The sequence below is a fragment of the Amia ocellicauda genome, chromosome 5 (assembly GCF_036373705.1).
Source record: "Amia ocellicauda isolate fAmiCal2 chromosome 5, fAmiCal2.hap1, whole genome shotgun sequence".
Classification (NCBI taxonomy): domain Eukaryota; kingdom Metazoa; phylum Chordata; class Actinopteri; order Amiiformes; family Amiidae; genus Amia; species Amia ocellicauda.
In genome coordinates, this window is record NC_089854.1 from 808012 (window position 1) to 831566 (window position 23555).

Here is a 23555-nt window from a genome sequence, read left to right on the forward strand (position 1 = left end):
TATACATATTTAAATGTATGCATCTGTAAGAATGTGTAATTTAAATCTTTAAAAAAAAAATCATTCTGCCCCCTCAAAGATATTATGATATGAAATCTATAGTGAATTAAGGTGACATACTCTCACAGGCACAGAGCGAGGAAGTTCTGCATTCAGGGACGTATGGAAGTGATATATGGTTTTGTTGTATATCAGGCAGTATTATATTTCGGATAACAGTTCCATTGACAGGAGAGTCCAGATTCAGACTTCAAGCTGCTACACTGTGAGTAAGAAAGCTCCATATGGCTTGTCTCTGGTGTGAGTGTTCAGCTGGAGTAAGGGCTATAAAAAAAAATGTCACACTGCAGTTCAGTCAGGGACACAGAGGGAAACGGACAGTAATACATACTTTTTCTTGGGTAATCCCCAGCGCTCTGCGTCATGAATTGTTTTTATTTCAGTCTACCTCTGCCTGTCATCGGCACGCAGCAGAACAACAGGGTCAGAGCTCAAAATAGAACATTCTGCTCTCTGCTTCTGGGAGAGAGGCAGGTCCTGGGAAGGGCGACACAGGAGGCGTAGACGCTGTGGAGACACCAGCAGCAGACACACACACACACACACACACACGCACACGCATACACACACACACGATACCCAATGAGGTTAATTTCCAATCAGAAAAGCAGCACTTACAGAGATTCACCATCAAGACTACAGTTTAAAGGAGGACCCTGGAGCAGCACTCACGGTGCACACAGCCGGGGTGATGTAGAGCCAGCAGTACCCAACCAGAGGCCAAGGACGATAACCGATCATGTCGTCGATGTTGCGATTGAAGAGATCAGCTCCTGTAAAACCCCATCAGTCAAGAAAGGCACTTCAGTGACAATGTGATTACTGATTCACCCTGCCTGGTTTTCACTCTCATGACAATCAGAGAGCGGGTCATTGGTGGGTGTGCTTGTGTGAGGGGAGCTCAGGAGATCAGAAGCACTGCATGTCAGGCAAAAAACTTAATGTTAATTTAAAAAAGGTCAGTTATCTGAAAATAAAGATGGTTTGAAGAGCAGTGACACTGCATACACCCACCATACACCCATCCCACACACAGCAATGAACCACAGCAATGGACAGAAGGCAGGTCGCATTAGAAAATAAGAACGTAAGACAGTGTCCAAACGAGAGGAGGCCCTTCGACCCATCGTGCTCGTTTGGTGTCCATTAATAACTAAGTGATACAAGGATCCTATCCAGTCTGTTTTTGAATGTTCACAAATTGTATCTTCAGCCACATCGCTGGGGAGTTTGTTCAGATTGTGACGCCTCTCTGTGTGAAGAAGAGTCTCCTGTTTTCTGTCTTGAATGCCTTGAAGCCCAATTTCCATTTGTGTCCCCAGGTGCGTGTGTCCCTGCTGATCTGGAAAAGCTCCTCTGGTTTTATGTGGTCGATGCCCTTCATGATTTTGAAGACTTGGATCAAGTCTTGAATAATTGTAAAATCCATTGATAACAAGATCAACTAACATGCAGTCTTTAGGACCATGCATATGCTACTGATTATACAGTTGCAACAGTCATTGCAGCATTATTAAGAAACCCATTCCTTCTCTGGCCATCTACACCCACAAAACACTGGACTCGAAACACTGGCATTGGTCATTGGATTAACTCAATATTTTAATAATTCATAAGCACGCATCGCAGAACACAAACGTAAATAATAAAAGAAGAAGGAGGTACCCGGCAGGTCATATTGTGATTTCAGATCCTGGAATGTATGCAGGTAGTTACCCCCTACAACGTCAGCAAGATCATGAATTCCCCTGTCCCTTCACTGAGGAAATGAAAAAGGGAGGTGACCAGTCAGAAGTGTATAATTAATTATACTAAAACAGGTGGCTTGGCAGATACAATCTTGGCAGCACAGGTTATTCAAAGGGACTTAGATAATATTCAGTTGTGGGGCGACACCTGGCAGATTAAATTCATTGTGGACAACTGCAAGGTAATACATGCAGGTAACAAAAATGTCCACTATAATTACACTATAGGAGGACTAGAACTAGATGAAGTAACGCATGTGAAAGATATAGGAGTCTATGTGGACTCCTCACTTTCTCCATCCAAGCAATGTGGGGAAGCAATAAAAAAAAGCAAACACAATGCTGGGGTATATTGTCAAAAGTGTAGAATTGAGAACAAGGGCATTGATGTTCAGACTGTACAATGCACTAGTTAGAGCTCATCTGGATACTGTGGACAGTTCTGGGCTCCACACTTCAAGAAAGATATCGCTGCTCTAGAGGCAGTTCAGACGAGAGCAACCAGACTTATTCCAGGTCTGAAGGGAATGTCCTACTGAGAGACTGAGGGACCTGAACCTTTTCACCCTGGAACAGAGGAGACTATATGGGGACTTGATTCAAGTCTTCAAAATCATGAAAGGCATCGACCACATCAAACCAGAAGCGCTTTTCCAGATCAGCAGGGACACACACACCCGGGAACACAAATGGAAATTGGGCTTCAAGGCATTCAAAACAGAAAACAGGAGACACTTCTTCACACAGAGAGGCATTACAATCTGGAACAACCTCCCCAGCAATGTGGCTGAAAATTTGGGAACATTTAAAATCAGACTGGATAGGATCCTTGGATCACTCAGTTATTAATGGACACCAAATGAGCACAATGGGTCTAATGGCCTCCTCTCGTTTTTAAACGTTCTCATCTTCTACTAGTTTAGGGAGATCTGCAACCTGAGCACCAGGCAGGCAAGATACCATGCGGGTCTCCTTATCACTAGAACACACTGTGTGATCTATGCCTCTAAGAATTGAGTCTCCTACTATAACTACCTCCCTCTTCTCAGGGGGAGTGGGCACCATGGTGCTCTGGTGCTCAACTGCCCTCCCATCACCCTCTGAGCTGTCACTGTCCAACTCGGTATCCAGCAGTTGGAACCTGTTGGGCAATTCTAGCTCTTGGGGTGTCTCTAGGGGTTGTGCGCGCCCTGTTCTGCGGTTACGACCTACTGTAACCCAGCAGTTCTGTCCACTTTCCTGCTCTGAGGTCTGAACTCTCCTAGGTTTTGGAGTGCACACCATCTCTCTCATGGGCTGATTAACCAATTCTTCTATATACCTAATACAGCGCAGATCAACAAGCTGAGCCTCAAGATCACAGACCTTTCAACCTGCCGACAACGTTCACAAATGAAACCTTCCTGGCAATCATTCTGCAAACCTGCCACATGCTTCTAAATGTTAGTTTCTTTTTTGTTTGTTTTATTTCGTTTTTTGGCTTTTTGGCTCTTGGCTCTTGGCCTGACTTTTTTGTCACAGAGAAACAGTGCAGTGGTTTCTCAACAGTAGCTTTAAGTTCCCTTTTGTCTAGCTGACCCCAGTTCACACCTAACTGGATCCAACTGGATCCACCTGGCACAACTCACTTAACTGAAATCCTGCTAGTCCTAGACTAAATCACCTTTCCTTCAGCCTATTTACTTTCACCAACTCAGCAGCTATACTGAATTGACTTAAATTAAGGCAAACTACAGACAATATTGACTTCAATTGAGGCAGTTAAAACAAAAAGAGGAATGCTAAGAATGTCTGAAACTAGGAACACAACAAGATTGCTGCCTCTCACCTGTACTGTCCTGTGTCTGTCTATGGCAACTTGTAAATCCTTCCTACTTTGGTTACACCTGATTTAACTAAAGCAACAACAAAATGTTTAGATAAAAACTGGCCTGAATAAAACAAGTTGTTAAAAAACAGTGGTTCCTCCAACAACCAATACAGACTATCACTGTCCACGCTCCTCTGAATACTAAAAACTTACCAGAGCTTTAAAAGGTTCTTATAAAACAGAAGAAGAGCTGACAGGTCAACCGAAGGGATGTGAATTAAAAAGTGCTTGTCATAATGTAGCTTCCCCACACCCTGCAGGACAGCAACAGCAAAACATGTCCAAAGTGTGGGGGGCGGGGGTCAGGGGGGTACAAAATCTTCTGGGCAGCCTGCAGCCAAAAGACTGCCAGCCCTGCTGCTGATATCAATCAAGCCCTGCCTCCTTCCCTGAAGGGGTAAGTAGAGCACAGCCCTACGCATCCAGTGCAAATCAGACCAGAAGAAGTACAGCAGCACTGGGTGTATCTGTGTAACCAGGGATGGAGGTGGGTCAAGACAGATTAACTTGTGCCAGAGCATGGAGGCCACCAGGTTATTAATAATGAGCACCCAGCCCATATAAGAGAGCTGAGGTAACAGCCAACGCCACTCTCTCAGCCTGCTCTGCACTCTCTCAAGCAGCCCAGTCCAGTTGCTACATGTCTCCCCAGTCTCCCATAGGAACACCCCCAAAACCTTGGGGCTGGACTGGCTCTATTTCAACGAACCAGGTCAGCACTACCCAAATTTATTTTTGAAGAGGAGACCTTCTCAAACTCTGCCTGCCACTTGCAGAGAGCCTGTATGTCCTACTGACTGGACACACATGCAATCAGGTCATCAGCATATGCCAACACCCTGACTGCCTGTGACGGGTGTGCGGGGATGGGTAGTCCAGTCAGCAGCTTTCTTGATTTGTGCAACAGGGGCTCTATGGACAGTGCATACAACATGCCAGATGGGAATGTTGATGGGGATGGACTGACTCAGACTGCCATTGATTTTCAGCACATTGAACACACGAGAGTACAGCAACTGATTGAGCTCTATACAGCACGGGCTGACCCCCACAGACTGGAGCACCTTAAACAGGTAAGGTTGGTCTACCCGATGAAAAGCCTTTTCCTGATCTAATGAGATCAGACCACATTCAAAATCGAAGATCTTGGAGGTTGCCAATATATCACTACACAGGTGCTACCAATAAAAGATTCAAAATAATAAAACCAGTTGGTTGGAGTGCCCCGACCCCCCAGATCCATACTGGTCCAGTGTGTGTGCAAAAGAGTTTGTTGCCACGACACCATGCAGAAGCCTCCACTGCAGGTCTGCGGAGTGCTTTGGGAGTGAGGTTTTTACAGGCTCCAACCCACTGGCCCCTGTTAAAATCCAACAAATCTCCCAGCAAGATCACGCCGGCCTTAAGCAGGACCGACCTGAAGCTGCTGGAGAGCAGGAGTGGGCAGCTAAACACGGGGTTCCACAGCAGTGGCTCCTCCAACAGCCAATACAGACTGCTGCCCCAACCTCCCCAGGGAGAAGCGCTGCCACACCCTTAGAATCATACAATAAAAAACAAGAATACTGTTTATTAGGTTTAGTATTTTACATTTCAAATAAATAAAAAACATATTCAAAAAATGTAATACTTATGATTAAAAAATGTTTTTAAACAATTTCTAAAATCACTTACAATTTTTAAAATCTTAATGTGATTAACTTAAACAAAATACATGAACTCAAATAAACGTGCTTAAATCAATAAAACAATAAAATTGTGATTTAAAGCAAACTGCAAACCAACAAAAAAGGTCAAATACATTGAAAGTAACTGAAAATGCATCAGATAAATCAAAAAATTAATAAAACAATAAAATAAAAACAAAAACAAAACAATCTGATGCATTTAAAATTAAATCCAGACGGCCAATGTATTTGACAAAATAACAGAACAAAACAACAAAAAAAACAAAAACAAAACAAGTACATTCTAAAATCAAATCATTCTTTAAAAACAATTAAAATTCGTTTTTCAAAATCATTCATTAAAAGGTTAAAAGATCTTGAACTCGGGCTCCAGCAGGGGGAGATGGCCGTCCCCGGAGGTGGGTCCCATCACGGGATCCTGAGCTCCCCCAGATCTTGTATTTGCCAGTTCTTGAAGGCTTCCTCCTTGCCCCTCTGATGGACCTCCAGATTGACGTAGTCTTTTACAAACACCATGCCCCTCCGCGCGATGACAATCGGGTCCAGCTCCTGCTTATTGAATAGACATATGTTCCGTCCCTCCCACAGAGCCTGTTTCACTGCGCAGACGACACGCCACCAGCACCTCAGGGTTGGAGATGTAATTCCCCTGGCTGGTCCATATAGGATCCGCTGGGCAGTCGCCCGCACAGGAACGGCAAACCTGTGGAGGAACGGAGACCCTGCCAGACCCTGCAGGCGGAGGGGCAATCCCTAAAGATATGAGCCTCCGTCTCCTTCCCCAGGCAACCCTTGTAGGGGCAGATGTCATAAGGGGCTAGGCCCCTTCTGTGCATGAACACTCGGGTGGGGAGACACCGACTCACAGCCATCCAGGAGACATCTTTCTGCGTGTTTGTGAGGCAAACGTGCGTAGCGTTAGCCCAGATAAACCGGCAGGTTTCGGGAGGGAAATCTTCTATCCGGCTGGTCTCCTGGTTAGATCTCATCTGGCTACAGATGGTCTTATAATCCCAGGAGGCCAGCACGACTTTATGGAGGCCTACTTCGAGCGCAAAGGCTCGGAGCGCCCTGTAGAACGGCGGGGGATCCCACGAGTGCGGCCTGGTGTTATCCATGGCGCAGAGGCCGAATGGTCTCAGGCTGCTGGCGAAATAAAAGCGGTTCATAAAACTCACTTTCTTGCCTGGATGTTCTTGACCACATATGACAGCCCCTGCGCCTTTATAAGCTGCACAATGTCCGGGACCCCCCTGCCTCCATCCAGGGTACCCTTCACCATCTGCACTCTTTTCAGCCTCTCCATTTTGCTCCCCCAGACAAACCAAAATATAATTCTTGTCACTAATTTTGTGATGACTTTGTCTTGGGGGAAGATCATACCTACGTAGAGAAGTATTGGGAAGAGGATGGCCTTTACGACCAGCACCTTACCAGCCATCGTCAAGGTCCTTGTGCTCCAGCTGTGGATCTTTCTTTGGACTTTAGATAAGGCTTCCTCCCAGCTCCGGGTGCCCGTGTTGGTCCCGTCGATCGTGATCCCCAGAACCTTGATGAACGGCTTCACAGGGAACACGGTCAGCGGGCCCCGGCTGACAGGCCATGCCCTGGAAAGGTAGACCTCGCTCTTGGCCTTTTTGATAGCGGCCCCCGTCGCCCTGCAGAAGCCATCCAGCAGTTCCTCAACCCTGGCCACGGATGGCGCGTCTGTGCAGACCACAGCCACATCGTCCATATAGGCCAGGGCTTTCAGTTGCTCCACGCCGGAACCCGGGAGATGGAAACGTGTCACCCGGACGTCCCGGCGGATCGCCTGCATGAACGGCTCCAAACAGAGGACGTACAGAAAATGGTTCGGTCAGGTGGCGGTTCACAAGGACCCTGCTGCTTAGACCGCTGTAAATGATCTTAACCCATTTCCAAGAGTGAGGCCCATCCTCTCCATGACAAGCTGCAGGTATTCGTGGCCCACTCTATCGAAGGCTTTCTCCTGGTCCAAACTGATTAGGGCCAGGGGAAGCCCTCTCTCGTTCGAGTAGGCCACGACATCCCTGAGCAGCATGGCGTTGTTGGCCGCCGATCTCCCCCGGGCACCGCAGACCTAGTCGGGACCCACGACTTGAGGGAGTGGCCGCTGCAGCCAGAGCGTCAGTGCTTTGGCCAGTATCTTGTAGTCGGTGCACAGGAGGCTGACTGGCCGCCAGTTCCTCAGATCCTTTGGATCTCCCTTCTTATGAAGAAGAGAGAGGATACTCCTCTTCATAGAAGGGGCCAGTCTACCCTCTCTGTACATCGACCCCAAGACCTGGGCCAGATCTTCCTTAAGCACCTCCCAAAAGATCTTATAGAATTCAGCAGGGATCCCATCGGGACCCGGTGTCCTTCCAGAGTTAAGACTCTTTATCACCTGGGAAAGTTCAGTGGTGGTGATCTCTGGATCCTCCTCCGCCTCCTCGTCCCCCTCGTTGTGGGACTCCAACAGGGACAGAAAGTGATGAATCAGATTTTGATCCACCACCTTCTGATCGTACAACTCCCTGTAGAAGTCCCGCACCACTGCCTCAACAGCCTCTCTGCCCTCCACCTCCTGCCCCGAGGAGTCGATCATGGAGGACATTGCAGGCCGCCTCTTCTTCGTTTTCTTGAAGAAGAAGCGACTGCACTTCTCATCGTCCTCCATGATGCGGACCCTGGAAAGGACCTTGATCTTTTCTTGCTCCTCCTGATAGAGGGCGGAGAGACTCAGTTTGACCCGGGCCACCTCCTCAGCTAGGTTGAAGCCTCTGAGCTGTAATAGATTCAGGTGCTGGAGGCGGGCATTTAGTAAAATACTGTTTTATTGGGAAAGTATTTTACATTTCAATAATAAAAACAATCAAAACTAATTTTAATACTTGTGATTAAAATTTTTTTAAATCATTTCTTAAAATCACTTTAGATGGGAATATCTCGCCCGCCTCTCGCGAGCTTTCCGATTCCCGAGGTGAATGAAGTAGCCCTTGGTCCTTTTCTTCACCATCTCCCACCACTCTATGGGAGAATCAAAAAGGTCCCTCAGGGTCCTCCACTCCTCGAGGCCTCTGCTAAAGGTCTTAATAACATGAGGGTCATCGAGCAGAGAAGTGTTGAGCTTCCAGACCCCAGGCCCCGACTCCCGTGTGCTCGAGATGAGCACCTCTGTCGTCAGGAGCCTGTGGTCTGAAAAGAAGACCGCCTCCGAAGACATGGCGGTCCTCTCTAGTGGCTTACTGAGGAGGACGAGATCTATCCTGGAGAAGGAGGAGCCAGAAGAACTCACCCAGGTGAACAAAGGAACCAGGTCCCGACCTGCGTCGCAGAGTTCAAAGTCCTCCACGAACGCAGCGAGGTCCCTGCTGGATCTATCGTTGCGGGGCTTACTCCGGTCTACATCCCTCAGAGCACAGTTGAAATCACTTGAAATGATAACTGGTAAGGTGCCGATCAGGAGCGGGCGTAGCTGAGGGAGAAAGAGGACTCTCTCTCTCTGGCTGGTGGGGGCATAGACATTGACCAGCCTCAATACAGCCCCCTTGTATTTAAAGTCGAGGCTGGCCAGCCTGCCTGCCTCTATCACCCTAAATTTTGAAACTGATATAAATGGGTTCTTCAGGAAGTCCGGGCCCTGGCTGCAGGAGGCCTCCCTCAGGGACGTTCGCCATTCGGCCTGGTCGGTCCCTGGGATCCGAGGCCTCTCCTGGATCCTGGCTGGTGACGTCAGTCCTGGTCAGGCCGGGCTCTGGGTAGATGATCGGCCGGGCTTCTGGATGGGACCCACTCTATGAGGAGTCCGCCGACTCCTCTGGCTAGGTCCCTTGTCGCTCCCAGTCCGTCCCAATCTCTACTTGCCTTGGCCTCCGGACCGCTCCAAGGACCCAGGACTCTGCAGCTCTGTCAACCGGAATCTCCCCGTCTCGTCTTGTCTGGCCTGGTGGAACAGCTCCCTGCAAGCAAAAGAAAAAAGACTGTCAAATACAGTTCAGTGCCCCCTGCTGGACAAAGGTTTCTCTCACGAGAAACAAGAAGGGAAGGAAGGATATGGGGAGGTGTCTTAACTAAAAACATGCATATGTCACAACCCAATCCACCCCCCCCCCAGCTGCAGACGAGGCAATAAGTGTCCAGGGCAGGGGGTCACTGGGGGTTTGGAGGATACAGCAGCCTCTGATGCCCCACTAGCCACGTTCAGGTGCACCTCAGCGTGGCCGGGCTGTAACTGTACACCTACACTGTGCCCAGCAGTGTTTCCACTCATTGTCGTGGGTCCAGCTGCCCTAGGAAGTGACTGAGAGACACGAAAGGTCAAACCGCATCTGGGACCCTCAGCACTCTGGGATTTAGTGTTTTACACTAGAGGCTGAAATACCTCTAACATTAAGTGCAATAAACTTTGGGCTGAAACGTTTTTACGATATCTAACACAGTCTTATGGTATAATTTATACCAGATATTCAAAAGTACAAACCGAGACACATTGAAACAATATATAAAACAAATTACAACACTTAAAATTTCATCTAGTTTATTTTGTTTACCAGCGCATCGTAAATAACCATGTTACTCCTCCCTGTATCATGATCTGATTAACATTGACGATATAGCTTAATTTAAGTATCCTAGATATTCTCTGTTATTATTTATCTGTAGGAGAATGAACTGCGTTGCATTATTAAATACAGTGCGCCTGGTTTAAATCTGTCCTGTGTAGCCACTACATGTCTGTATCATGAAATATACAGTATGACAGACACAGCCAGTTTCTTAAGCAAATCTCATACATGTGTATAGAAATACGACTACAACACTCTGGGATCCATAACTTACTGGAACAGTTTTCCCACAAATTCAGTGTTAGCATGTTTTCTCAGTATACCTCCAGCTTAATCAATGTCGCAAAATAAAAATCACACATCAATAACATCAACTTTTATTGTCAATGGGATTCCTTTAAAAACATATTTGACACTGTAATTAATGGATCAGTTGTATGAATCGCTCAGTTTTGTAAGGTTGTAAGGTTTGTATTTCAGCAGTCAGTAAAGCGTTTATATTTGGATTACCATTAACATATAGTTATAGCGATAATGAGGGATTACAAATATAATTAAAATATACAATTCTTCATTTGATTGATCACATACAAGTTAGCCTCGGTTTTAAACATTTTAATAGTTTTAAGATAGTGTAAACAGAGGGAAGCTAAAAACAGTGCCATTTAAAAAATTCTGAGAAAATTTACAAGACATCAGGACATTTAATTTAAATCCAGGATGAATATTTCATGTTTGTGTGTATTTATAACAAAAAAACGGAATGTATGTCGTCAGGGCACATTGTATTGCAGTCCTGCAGTCCTTTCTCCAGCAGGATTTTTACGATTTTTTCAAACACTCTTAAATGTCTTTCTGTGCCAAGCAATTTATCCTGTGTGGCACTTTTCCACCGTGCATTAATAACTGCCCCAGATTAATCGTTTTCCCAAGGTAAACACACATAATCCTTCTTTGGAAAAGTTTCTACCGCATCGAGACCGGCCGCCATTACTGTAGTTACAATTTCCAGATGCAGTGGCGCTGCGTCAGGACGTCACAGTATGTATGTGCAAAACTGTGCCGCCTGAAACTAGTCCGGGCACAGGCGGAGATGCAGCTGAGACCCAGTGGATCCCCCTGGCTTGGCACAGCCACACTGAGGTGCAGCTAAACATGTCTAGTTGGAAACAGGGTATGAGCTGCCTGCAGCCGGAAAACACAGCTAGAAAGATTTACCAACCCCTGCCCCCCCTGCTGGAGCGACAGGTACAGCAACACTTTGCGCACCCAGTGCAGCCCGTCCCAGAAGAAATCCAGGAGCAGGGTCTGTATCTGGGACACTAGGACCGTGGGGGGGTCCAGCAAAAGTGTGCCAGAGCATCGAGGCCACCAAGTTATTAATAACAGTCGCTCTCCCCCTGAAGGAGAGCTGGGGCAGTAGCCAGCGCCAAGCCCTCAGCCCGCTGGCAAGGACGCCGAAAGCAGAGTTGTGTGCAAACGTTTATAGAACTGGAAAGCATGTCGAGAGCAGGAGCAGGAGTAATTGCTGTGCTGAGACTGGAGAGCCTGAACCTGGCTGCGATCCACTCTTAGTCTGTGTCGCTGTCCTTCGCTGGAGCCAGACAGCGAAGACTGCGGATCCAGGGCAGTAGAGTTCTCCTGCTTGGCCTTGCTCTTCACTCACTCTGTGAACCTATATACCCACACACATTTATATGTACACCGATCAGCCATAACATTATGACCACTGACAGGTGAAGTGAATAACACTGATAATGTCGTTATCATGGCACCTGTCAGTGGGTGGGATATATTAGGCAGCAAGTGAACATTGTGTCCTCAAAGATGATGTATTAGAAGCAGGAAAAATGGGCAAGCATAAGGATCTGGGCACGTGAGCATCAGAACTGGACCATGGAGCAATGGAAGAAGGTGGCCTGGTCTGATGAATCATGAGTTCAAGGCATTGACTTGGCCTCCAAATTCCCCACATCTCAATCGAATCGAGCATCTGTGGGATGTGCTAGACAAACAAGTCCGATCCATGGAGGCCCCACCTCGCAACTTACAGGACTTAAAGGATCTGCTGCTAACGTCTTGGTGCCAGATACCACAGCACACCTTCAGAGGTCTAGTGGAGTCCATGCCTCGACGGGTCAGGGCTGTTTTGGTGGCAAAAGGGGGACCTACACAATTTTAGGCAGGAGGTCATAATGTTATGGCTGATCGGTGTATACTGCTGTAGCATAAGGTACACTTATAAATTTCAATCAAAGAATTGAAGTTATAGTATTACCTTATCACGAATCCTGGAATCTTGTAGAACTCAATTTCCGTAATAATTGGATGCAGACACCAATTCCAAAGATATAAATTGTAAAATGTATTAAAAACAAAGACTAAATGTAGCACTACACTAATTATACAAAAAGGAAAAACTAATTAAAATTCAACTCTAGATCTACAAATCAAAGACATATCACTTCCGTGACCAAATCAAAGACCATTGGATTGCATATGATATCACACAAATCGTTAAACAAAAAAGATTATAAACACATTGACTACCATACCAGTTAGTAAGACGAAGGTGAGTCTCTCATTAGTATTATTAGTCAGACATTAAATAACTACGCAGGTTAGTATTTATGTCAGGTAACTTCTCGTTATATATATATCAGTCTCATTTACGTTTAGGTGACGAGAAAGATCCTATCATTACTTGTTACCACAATTTCCCTTAACTGATTATTATTCAATGATTAAGGATAGGCAGGGCCACCAATAATCTAATGTCTATTAACATGTGTCAATTTCAGACTAAACAGTTAAACAGGAATGAGAAGATATTTCTCGGCGTTGACAGATTTTATTTCTAAACTTGTCAAACAAAACAGTTTAATGCAACACACATTTATATTTAAGAAAACTAAATGATATTACACATTCTAGAGTTATGAATCACAGATTAACATTTCTAATTGATTTCTCAAATGTCATGAATCATAAACTCCAAACTGTTAAACTTATGTGAACTTCGTCGCAGAGAGGCCTCTCTGTCTTCGGGCTCAGATAACAGCACACGGCACGAGGTCCGTGTGGTTTGGAACAAAGGCAGTCCGGTTCGGCTTTGTCCAATAACTTCCACTCAGTCGATGCACCTGGAAGTTGGGGTTTCGCGAAACAGTCTTTTCCAAACAGATTTTCCACTGGTTTGAAGGCTCCAAGGTTGTGCACAAAATCTTCTTTGCAAGCAGGGTTCCACCGTAGTTACTTGAAGACAAAGTCTTTGAGGAAAGCAGGGCCCTGTTTGTTCCAAGGGTCAAGTTTCTTAAGACTCAAATAGCTATTTAAATGACTGACACTTTCGTATACAGTCGACTTAGTCAATTGTCCAGCTGTAAAACTCCACTCATCAGGTGGGCACAGGCGGGCAGCGCAGTCTGTAAAGTTCTTTATTTAATAAAGTCCTTTAAAAGAATTCTTCGTACGGCTCAATCTCCTTCTCCCAGTTTAACTCTTCTGTTGCCGGCAAAGACTTGGTTGGTTCCTGGTTCCGGTTCGGGCAACAGAGCTACAGGTTGAGCTGTGGCAGCGAATTACTGGTTCAGGTGAGAGAGAGTGAGATAGATGCCGTGCGCTACCCTTTATACGCCTGTCAGATCAATAGATGATTGGTTCTTGAGTTTGTGAGATTGGATTTCAGTTTCAGCCCCCAGTGTCCTATTGGAGGGGGGCTTGATTTATGACTGATGTCAATCCATGCCATCTTTTGGAAATGCCGGTTGGCCCGGGTTCGTTGCTCTGTGTCGGGATTTCGGCTCTCGTCCATTTCAAAGAGTTTTTATTATTATTATTATTATTATTATTATTATTATTATTATTATTATTATGTCTTGGCAGATGCCCTTATCCAGGGCGACTTACAACATAAGTGCAAACAAAGACTTTTTATTACCTACAGGCCCCCTTCCCCAGACATCTCCTAGCAGGGATTCCAAACTATTTGGCCTATTCTCGGTGCCATCCTCCCAAGACTGTCACTTTGATGTAAACCAGTTCACAGCTGATGAGTTAAGGAAATCTGATAACTTTGGGGTGGAGAGGTCTTCTTTAGATCAGTGTTTCAGCTCAGAGCTAAAATGCTCTTATAAAAATACACCCAACATAACGCTACACTGCTGTATTGTAACTCTGCTCCAAGATGTAGTTTGTACTGCTGATTTAATTATACTTTTATCTTTATCTAATTAATCGTGCCTTACGTTTTATACTTTATAGTTTATTGTTTATTTTTATATTATTTAAAATAGAAATAATAGGATTATTTAGTACTTGCCCATCTACAGTACATTATATCTGTGTTTTAGGTAACTAAAGGGTGCTTTGCTGTTTCTACCTGTAGGGCTGGGTGAGAGTGTGGATCAGTGGGGTCTCTTTACATTCCTTTATGGTGTATTTCTTTATCTTGCTTTGTTGAGTACTTATGCTGTGTATTTTCAGTAATTAATCTAGTGGAATTCATGTTCTTTCTACAGTGTGGGGTGTTTTCTCTCATGGCTTGGTGTGCATTTTGTGAAGCCTTATTTTGTATTGAGGTCAGAGACTGCCTCTGACTTTACTGTCCTTTCATAACCCTATCTTAGTATCAAGTATCCCTTTCTATTTTTATATGCTGTATTAACACATGATCCTATTTTCATAAAAAGGCTGTTTGGTATTCTTCACCTATATATATATTGGCCTCCCTCTGCCTTGGTTCAATCCTATATTACCAGACATTATGAGTATAGACAAATGTGGTGGCAGCAAACCCAATTAGATAACACAGCCCCACAAGGGTGGGGGGGCTGACGTTACAATATCTACCAGAGCCTTGGTGCTTTTTGCAGAAAAAATAATAATAATGAGGCTAGGCCATTTCAAGTCTAAAAACATACCTTTTTGTCTTTGATAGTGCTGCATGCTTGTGACAACACTAAATTCTGGCAACACTGGCACACGGATATTGTTCCCTCACCTCGACCTGCAAAGCCGTTTAGCTGCCATAACTGCGGCTCCATTGTATGATTGATTAGCTAGTTGACAGTGCACATGCGTGGTGCCTAAACAAGCGTTTCCACACACAGCTTTCCAGACAGCTTATATAACACATCTGACTGGGAGACACACAGAAGCACATGGAGCTGAAGTCACTATCATGTCTGTGGAACGAGCTTGAGTTGATGTGTGCTTTGTGACAGGTAGACTGTGGCCATAAAGGGATTCACATGGTCACCAACAATGCTATGGTATGCTGTGGCATTCAAATGATGCTCAACTGGTATAATGTGTGCCAAGAAAACATTCCCCACACCATTACACCACCACCAGCCTGTACCATTGACACATGACAGGATAAATTCATGCTGACCCTACCATCTGCATGTCACAGCAGAAATGGAGATTCGTCAGACCAGGTGATGTTTTTCCATTCAATTTGTCCAGTATTGGTGATCACATACCTACTGTAGCCTCATCTTCCTGTTCTTAGCTGACATGAGTGGAATGGTATGGTCTTCTGCTGCTGTAGCCCGTCCGCTTCAAGGTGTTGTGTGTTCAGTTATGCCCTTCTGCACAACCGTGTGTGGCTATTTGAGTATTTGTGGCCTTTCTGTCAGCTTGAACAAGTCTGGCCATTCTCTTCTGAACTCTCTCATTGACAAGATGTTTTCACCAATAGAACTGCTGATTACTTTGTTTATCGCACTCTAGAGACTGTGTTGAGTGAAAATCCCAGGAGGTCAGCTCTTTCTGAGATACTGGACACTGGAACCACCACACCTGGCACCAACAATCATGTCAAAGTTGCTCAGATGATGCATCTTCCCCATTCTAATGATTGGTCGAACAACAACTAAACCTCTGGACCATGTCTGCATGCTTTATGTACTGAGTACAACAGAATTCGCTGTTTAGCTATTTGCATTAATGAGCAGGTGTACCTTATAAAGTGGCCACTGTGTGTAGATGTGTTTATTTGCATGTATTTAAAATGAATGGCGTTTACAGGAACTAGGAACACCAACTATCAGGCCTTATCTGAACAGCTCTGATATGGTTAGTATGAACATTATCGTCTCAAAGAGCTTCATACAGTAATGGAAATAACAGCTCACACCATGTTCTCATCATGCTGCATGTCAGTGATATACATGACAAAAGAGTATACAGTCTTATTTTGTAGAATAGAACAAACATTGTTAATATGAAAATATATATTTAACATCATTTTACCTTAAGAGCAGTTTTTATGGATGTTGATAGAGCACACGAGGAGCTCTGTGTCTGCAGCTGATCAGTCTGTCTGCTCCAAAGTCACTGACAGACTCCCCCACCACCCCCGACACTGTGTGACACTTTAAATGATGACCCCAGAGAAACATGAACTCTGTAAATACTTACATCTATTAAAACTGCAGAGGTGGAATTGGTGCTTTTGACTGGTGTCAAAATATATTGGTATTTTTAAAAAGCACATATTCAAGCATAAACAAAGTTTATGAAGTTATTAGGGACAACTTGATTGACACAGTCATGAAACACAGTCATGTGAATGATAAAGTAAAGCACCTCTGAGATATGACCAAAAAAGTATAAAACAGTTTATCTTTTTTAACATTTTCTATTTTAATGATAGTTACAATCATTACAATACCAATGCACACTAGTGGTCATCCTTACAGTACACTTACATTGCTTTCAGCTACAGCAGCAAATGAGTGAGCATGTGCAGTAAGCATCTTGGCGTGTCCCCATATCCCCAGCCATGCATGTGCAGTACTGACCTCTGAGCTCTTTGCATGAGGGTCCACCCGAGTCTGAGAGGGAACATTTAGGGTAACAGTTCCATTGACAGGAGAGTCCAGATTCGGATTTCAGGCAGCTACACTGTGAGTAAGAAAGCTCCATATGGCTTGTCTCTGATGTAATAAGTGCTCTTTTTGGGGGTGTGGAATATCACTTATTGGCCAAATCAAATTGCTCGTTAGCTTGTTTTCTGTTAGCAGCTGCAGCTAATCCAGGGGTTTTATAAAAACATGTGGGAAGAGTTCTTCTGCAATTCCTTCAGGCAGCATGGGGGAGTGCATGCCATTTGTTGCTGGCTTTGAGATTGTATGCAGAGGAAAACTAGGTTTCTTACTTTGTTTTTGGGGATGGTTTGATTTGGCCAGAACCAGAATCCCAGGCAAACCCTTCTTGGCTAACCCAGTGGAAATGGGACCTCAACACAAGAGCAGTAGAAGTTATGAGGGAAAACTTTACCATACAAAACTTAGCAACATGTCTGCCTAAGTAAATGACACATAATGAATGAGATCATTATAATGAGCATGTGACAAGTGTGCTCTTCCACACAAGCCTGCAGGCGTGACACCTGAATGCAAATGCACTTTAATTTCCATCCTTGACTTGTTAACAGCTACTTGGTATCAGAGGGGATTAACTAGAGCATTTTACAATGGACAGAGGGGAATCTCACAATACCCTGTATTGAAGTTCTCATTTCAAATAACAACCTGGCAAAAACAATTATGCTACTGCAGTTAAGTTCTAAACTAAATACAGGAGAATACAGAATAGTCATACAAGTGTAAAATGATAGTAGAGAGATAACCCCCCTTCCCACACACAATTAACTAGTACAACTGCAAATCAGTCTACAAAGACAGTTAAGGCACCAATAGAGAGAGAGCACTAACGTCTCTCTAGTAGTTTGTCAAAGAATCAGTATTATTCCATGACTCAATTGCTGGACTTCTGCACAGCTGACCAGTGTGAGCCCAGTGTACGCAGGGTGCTCGTCAGCACAAGAGCATGGTGTTGGTCACTGGACTGTTTCAGGAGAACCCATTGTAATGGGCCTCCCGTACAGAACTGAACTAACAATGGAAGGTTCCAAAGAGAATAAACACATTGGGCTCAGAGCCACTGTGAGGAGTGGAAGCATTCACATCAAATCACATACAAGGGTGAAATCACAGCTGTGTTTATTTAATTTCAGAAATACATAAACAGCATTCAAGCCATAGTTGAGATGGCCAGTGGTTTCTGATCTCCCTGTCCTTAGGGCATTACACTGAGTTAGCAACTCAGCGGACAGAGGTGTCCTGGTCAGGGGCTCCAGGCCTTGCTGCAGTCTCCCTCTGCCTCTCATCAGCACTCAGAGCAACAGGGTCAGAGTTCAAGACAGAACAGTCTCCTTTCTGCTTCCGGGTGAGAGGCAGGTCCAGGGAAGGGCGACACAGGAGACGCAGACGCTGTGGAGACACCAACAGCAGACAGGCCAGTCACTGACCTCCGCTCAGAGAGAGACAGAGAGGGATAGAGTACCTGGTGCAGAGTTCCTGGAGCCTCTCTGAGTTTATACACCATCCACACAGGGACACACACAGCAGAGGACAGTGTGAAGCACCAGCCCAGGACATACGCCCAGCCTGGGTACACATAGGTGTTGTTGTACTTCAGGGGGGAGTATCTGACTAGGGAGTAGATGAAGGTGCCCTAGAGGGAGGAGACAAGAACAGTCAACTCCACCCAAAAAAGTTCCCAGACACGTGCACGCACACACAGATAATTATTAAAGCAGCAAGACAGTTTAAAGGCGGACCATGGTGCAACACTCACAGTGCACACAGCCGGGGTTATGTAGAGCCAGCAGTACCCAACCAGAGGCCAAGGACGATAGCCGATCATGTCCTCGATGTTGCAATAGAAGAGATCAGCTCCTGTAAAACCCCATCAGTCAAGAGAGGCACTTCAGTGATGTTGTGATTACTGATTCAACAGACTCACTCTGTGATGCAAGTTTAATTCTGTGATGTCAACCCGCTTTCTGCCCCTTCTGGCTTTCACTCTCATGACAACAGAGAGCGGGTCATTGGTGGGTGTGCTAGTTTGAGGGGAGCTCAGGAGATCAGAAGCACTGCATGTCAGGGAATCCACAAAGGCAAAAAACTAAATGTTAATTTAAGAAAAGGTCAGTTATCTGAAAATAAAGAGGGTTTGAAGAGCAGTGATACTGCGTACACCTACCGTACACCCATCCCACGCAAATGGTCTGAAACACAGCGATGGACAGAAGGCAGGTCCCATTGCAGGCATAGTAGTCAAACAGCTGGAACACATATATTCCACCCTGCAGAGAGACGGGTGAGTCTGTGAGAGACGTCACTGTCGGGACATTGAAGAAGCTGTTCGATAGCTGTTGGTGGATTGGCTTTGTCACTGTGACACAGAGCTGTGCCGGTAAACGGTATACTGCCTCACTGTGGTGTCACACCCTCACAGTGATGTAAAATAATGTATTGTAATTACTTTGATTTTTTTTTTAGGTAGCGATTCTGAAGCCTCGCTATTCAGTGATGTGGTAAGGCCTTCACTGTGGTGTGAAAGTTTGGGGTTTGAATCCCCACTGTGGCTGTTACCTGAGCAAGTGCTATGAGAATAAAGTTTCATACTCAATTAGAATTCTCATAGCCTATTAAACCAGAAAATACATTAGGGCATTTTTTTCCTATTATAGTAATCTATTTTGTATCATTGTAGGCTATTTTCGTTTTGTTACAGTATTTAGTATTGTTATGATAGTGTGCAGATGTGTTGCTTTGGACAGGAAGTAGATAAATAATGCAATAGGAAAGAAATAAGAGGGGGCGTTGGAGAGCAGTAGGCGCTTTAGGAGTGTCTGAGAGTAACCGCGGAGAGTCAGTCTTCTGGTTGAAGTCACATTTGTTCAGCGTCTTCTTGTATCTTGTGTTTAAGCTTCTTTGAACAAGAAAAGCTACCCTGTGTATGGTTCTCAGCGTTGGGTTCCATTGTCCAGGGAAGCAGGCAGCAGTGTACAGCTTTGAAGAGTCACAGAAATCCAGAGAGAACACAGGGAAAGACATGCGGTTCTTCAAGCTTGATTCACCATACAGCTATCATCCCAAGTGGAAATACAAACAAACAAGGCGCAGTCATCATCTGGAGTTGAGGAGGACAACCTGCAGCGTGACTGGTCTGAAACAAACTTGTTTACTTCTGGGACTTGTATGTTGCAAGACTGTTGGGGTTTTTGAGACTACTAACTGGTTGGCGCACTAACTGTATTCTCGACAAGGAATGAATGTTTCCCTTCACTTGGGGGGCTGGATTGGGTATGTTTCCTAGCTCTAGATTTAATGGTTTGTGGAAGGAGTTTTTCCTAGTAGCGTCAGGGTGCCCACATTTGCCCAAAAGTAACTGTGTGTGCATTGTGTGCACCTGTACTCGGGTGTTCTGGGACAGTTAATACATGTTTTTTTTTGTTTTGTTTTTCATCTTTCATCTGACAAGATATGTTTTCATTTGAAGTGGTAGACTGCTATATACCTACCTGGCACCTGAATTGGCATCTGTATCACCATAATAGGAAGTGTGTGTTTGTCTACATAGCATTGAGGCTCCACCTTAAGCCTTGCTGCAAAAATATCACGCATTTTGAACCAACTATTCTATTCGCACCCCACTTTTGTTGGTGACCTTATTGTTAGTGATGAAAGGCTTGTGATGAAAAGTGCTTGAAAATTGTTTTTAAGATGAATAGTGAAACATTGCAGCTCCGATGTGATCATCCTTAAAGCCAAAAAGTCATGTGGGCATTTTTTGCAAGGAACCGCCACACACAACATAACTGAAAGCACATGTTTGTAACACTTAAAAACAACAACAACAACAACAACATTGAAACTGATTCATTTACATAGTTCTTTTAAATTCTTTTTTGAATCTGAAAAATGTACTTCAAATGCTTTAAAAGTCGTGATTTTAAGTTAGAAACTTAGTAACACTTTATTTTATTCTGGTTGTTGTGTGTGTTTTAATATTACCTTTATTTTGTATTTGTGTAGTAACTAGTTCTACTGTTTGATTGAACAATAACTAAGATGAGTATTCCTACTTCTTCAGAATAGCAGAACAAAGCCATGGGCTCTGTGCGACGGCAATGCCGAGCACCACAGTAAATTATTCAACAATATATCAATACCAAGAATCTATCAGCCCTATGCTCACACCTATCCACACCTCATATACTGTTCCTTCAGCTCTTACCTCAGTGAGCATGAGGAGCCCAATCAGGAAGCAGAGCACGGAGAACAGCAGCAGCAAGAGCTCCCGCCGGTATGCCCTCCGCAGGGCCGAGGGGAACGAATCCAAGATGGCCGTCATCACCGTCTCAACACCCACAAACTGCAGAGCGACAAACAGCACTGCCCTGTGATTCCTCTGAACAGGTTCCTGTCCCTTCCCAGAGTACAGGGACCCGCAGACAAAGACTCACCTGTGTATCCAGCCCCAGCAGGATGATCATGATGAAGAAGCAGACGGCCCAGAGCTGGGGCAGGGGCATCATGGCCACAGCCCGGGGGTAAGCAATGAACGCCAGCCCAGGACCTGAACACAGGGAGAGGGGGACAATACAACTAGAGTGATCTGAAATAGGGAAATGCCATATTAAATATGAATATGTACAGCAGATTATAGTTCCTGGGCAGTTATATGTTACAGTTATCAAAGAAATCTAACAGCAGATGCCATTGGTAATCTCAATGTAAACTGCATTAGTGTTTACATGAACAGGAAGCTGATACTATGCCTGCTTTCAACAGACCATGACAGGGCAGTGCTTTCAGTGGCCAGCAGATCTGCTGCTTACCAGACTCGGCCACCAGTGCGATGGGCACTCCCTGCTCCTGCGCCATGAAGCCCAGCACAGAGAAGATGGCGAACCCGGCCACGAAGCTGGTGCCGCTGTTCAGCACACACAGGTAGAGGGAGTCCCTGCAATGGGAGAGGCCATGAGCACCCCCTGACCAGCACAGCACAGCCTAGAGCTGAGCCTGAGGAGACAACAGCCAACAGCTGCGTGTGCGTTCATATACACTGAGAGAACCTGTGTGCACTGTCAGTATTGAGCTGTGTCGTGAGTGGTAATATGTACAGCAGCCGATACAGACCTGCTGCTGTACACTTACTCCCAAATACACACTGAGATTGAGACGATTGAGGCCTGCCAGCTTCTGTTAATGTCAGTGACAATATGTGCAAATATGTCAATATGACATAGGAATACAGGAGTACAACAAGAATATATCTGCCAGCATGTTCACTGCACTCACTTGTAGAAGTTGTTGTGATATTTGTTGTAACTGCCAAGTGCCAGTAACCCTCCCACACAAACACTGTACGAGAAGAAAATCTGTGTTCCTGCGTCTATCCACACCTGGGGGACACAGACAAAGAGCATGCGTGACTTTTTATTATTTAACCATAACAATGTGGACATCTGGAAATGCTGGGACTTGAGAAATTGGATCATAACGATCAGGTAGAGAACAGACTGTGTTGCACTGGAAATGCACTGTTAATGACTCCCTGTATTCAATATTGCAATGGGGCTGGTTGCATGAACTAAGTCATTGTCTTAGAATAATTATAAGTCATACTAACGATAGAAACTTGGATAAAATGGTTGCATTAAAATGTCTGTCCTGTAAACTGGTATTACTTAGTCAATCATGCAACGCATTCTGGGAATTTTAAGACACTTTATGATAAAAAAACATGGTGGACACATCTCTAAAAAACACATCTCAAAGTAACTGAAAACTTTCTGAAAACTCACTAAAGCACAAGGCGTTGGATAAAATAACAAAAAAGGTCACAGCGTCTACCCACTGTGTGCAGTCTGAAGACAGGCAGAAACTATGGAAGAATCTGCTAAAACAAATATTTAAGAGGAAACATCTGCATACTGAAGAAGGACTTCCCTTAAAACATAAAAGGACCACAGGATTGGTTATTGAAATCTTAGCGGAGGAGTCTCAATGGGAGGCTCCACCTGTCAGCATCAGTGACAGTGTTGACATTGTCTCAGGCAAGCAGTTTCAATGGGAGGAAAGTTAGCCTCCAGACTAAGTCTAAGGACCCAGGTTTGAAAAGGAGGGTTTGTGTTAGTCTCATACTGTACATGGATATGAGGGTCATGAGATAAATGTCTTTTGAGCTCAAGGCTGTGGGGGCAGCATGTGTCCTGATGTACCTGTGGGTCGGTGAGCCGGGCGGGGTCGGGGTAGAGGTAGAAGAGCAGCCCGTCAGCGGCGCCAGGCAGGGTGAGCCCTCTGACCAGCAGCACCAGCAGCATCACATAGGGGAATGTGGCTGTGAAATACACCACCTAAGGGCAGACACACGCAATGGATTGCTTTAGTCTCCTATACTGCTCACAATAGGGACACACGTTCAACCCATCTTTCAGCATCCTGACACAGGCTCTCTAGGGGCTAGAAAAACAACAGGGCTCCTGTCTCATAAGAGAAAAGTATCCCAAAACCTCAGTGGCCCCAGGTGTTCACCTTCCCTGTGGACTTCACTCCCTTCCAGACACTGAAGTAGCAGATGATCCAGGCGAGCAGGAGGCACAGGGCTAGATCCCACCTCAGGCCACCCACCTGGTCAATCCCCCCGGAGATGCCCAGCACTCGCCTCCTAAAGGGAGCAGGAAGAAAACGTTCAAGATCATACAAAATACAGATGCGTGTTTAGTGGAGGGTGTGTTCGTTAGATTGCGTGGCTT

General features: G+C 45.1%; 1 protein-coding gene across 1 annotated transcript; it reads right to left on the bottom strand.

Moving 5' to 3' along the window:
- Positions 1-17929: 17929 nt before the first annotated feature.
- On the bottom strand, positions 17930-23457 carry LOC136749120 (sodium- and chloride-dependent GABA transporter 2-like). Its single transcript, XM_066703083.1, has 9 exons — positions 23335-23457; positions 23022-23156; positions 22099-22202; positions 21636-21760; positions 21261-21373; positions 21032-21169; positions 18992-19094; positions 18584-18684; positions 17930-18460 (listed from the first exon to the last, which is right to left on the bottom strand). The coding sequence occupies exons 2-9, from the start codon at positions 23121-23123 to the stop codon at positions 18134-18136; spliced, it is 1113 nt and encodes a 370-aa protein (XP_066559180.1). The 5' UTR covers positions 23124-23156; positions 23335-23457; the 3' UTR covers positions 17930-18133.
- Positions 23458-23555: the final 98 nt, after the last annotated feature.

What these genes read in the sequence shown, in the direction of transcription:
- LOC136749120 (XM_066703083.1), bottom strand. Translation starts at nt 23,123, where the DNA reads ATGCTGCTGGTGCTGCTGGTCAGAGGGCTCACCCTGCCTGGCGCCGCT. An exon ending in TTGCGTGGGATGGGTGTACG is followed by an intron (nt 18,685 to 18,991) that starts GTAGGTGTACGC and finishes GGGGTTTTACAG; the next exon opens with GAGCTGATCTCTTCTATTGC. An exon ending in TAACCCCGGCTGTGTGCACT is followed by an intron (nt 18,461 to 18,583) that starts GTGAGTGTTGCA and finishes TCCTCCCTCTAG; the next exon opens with GGCACCTTCATCTACTCCCT.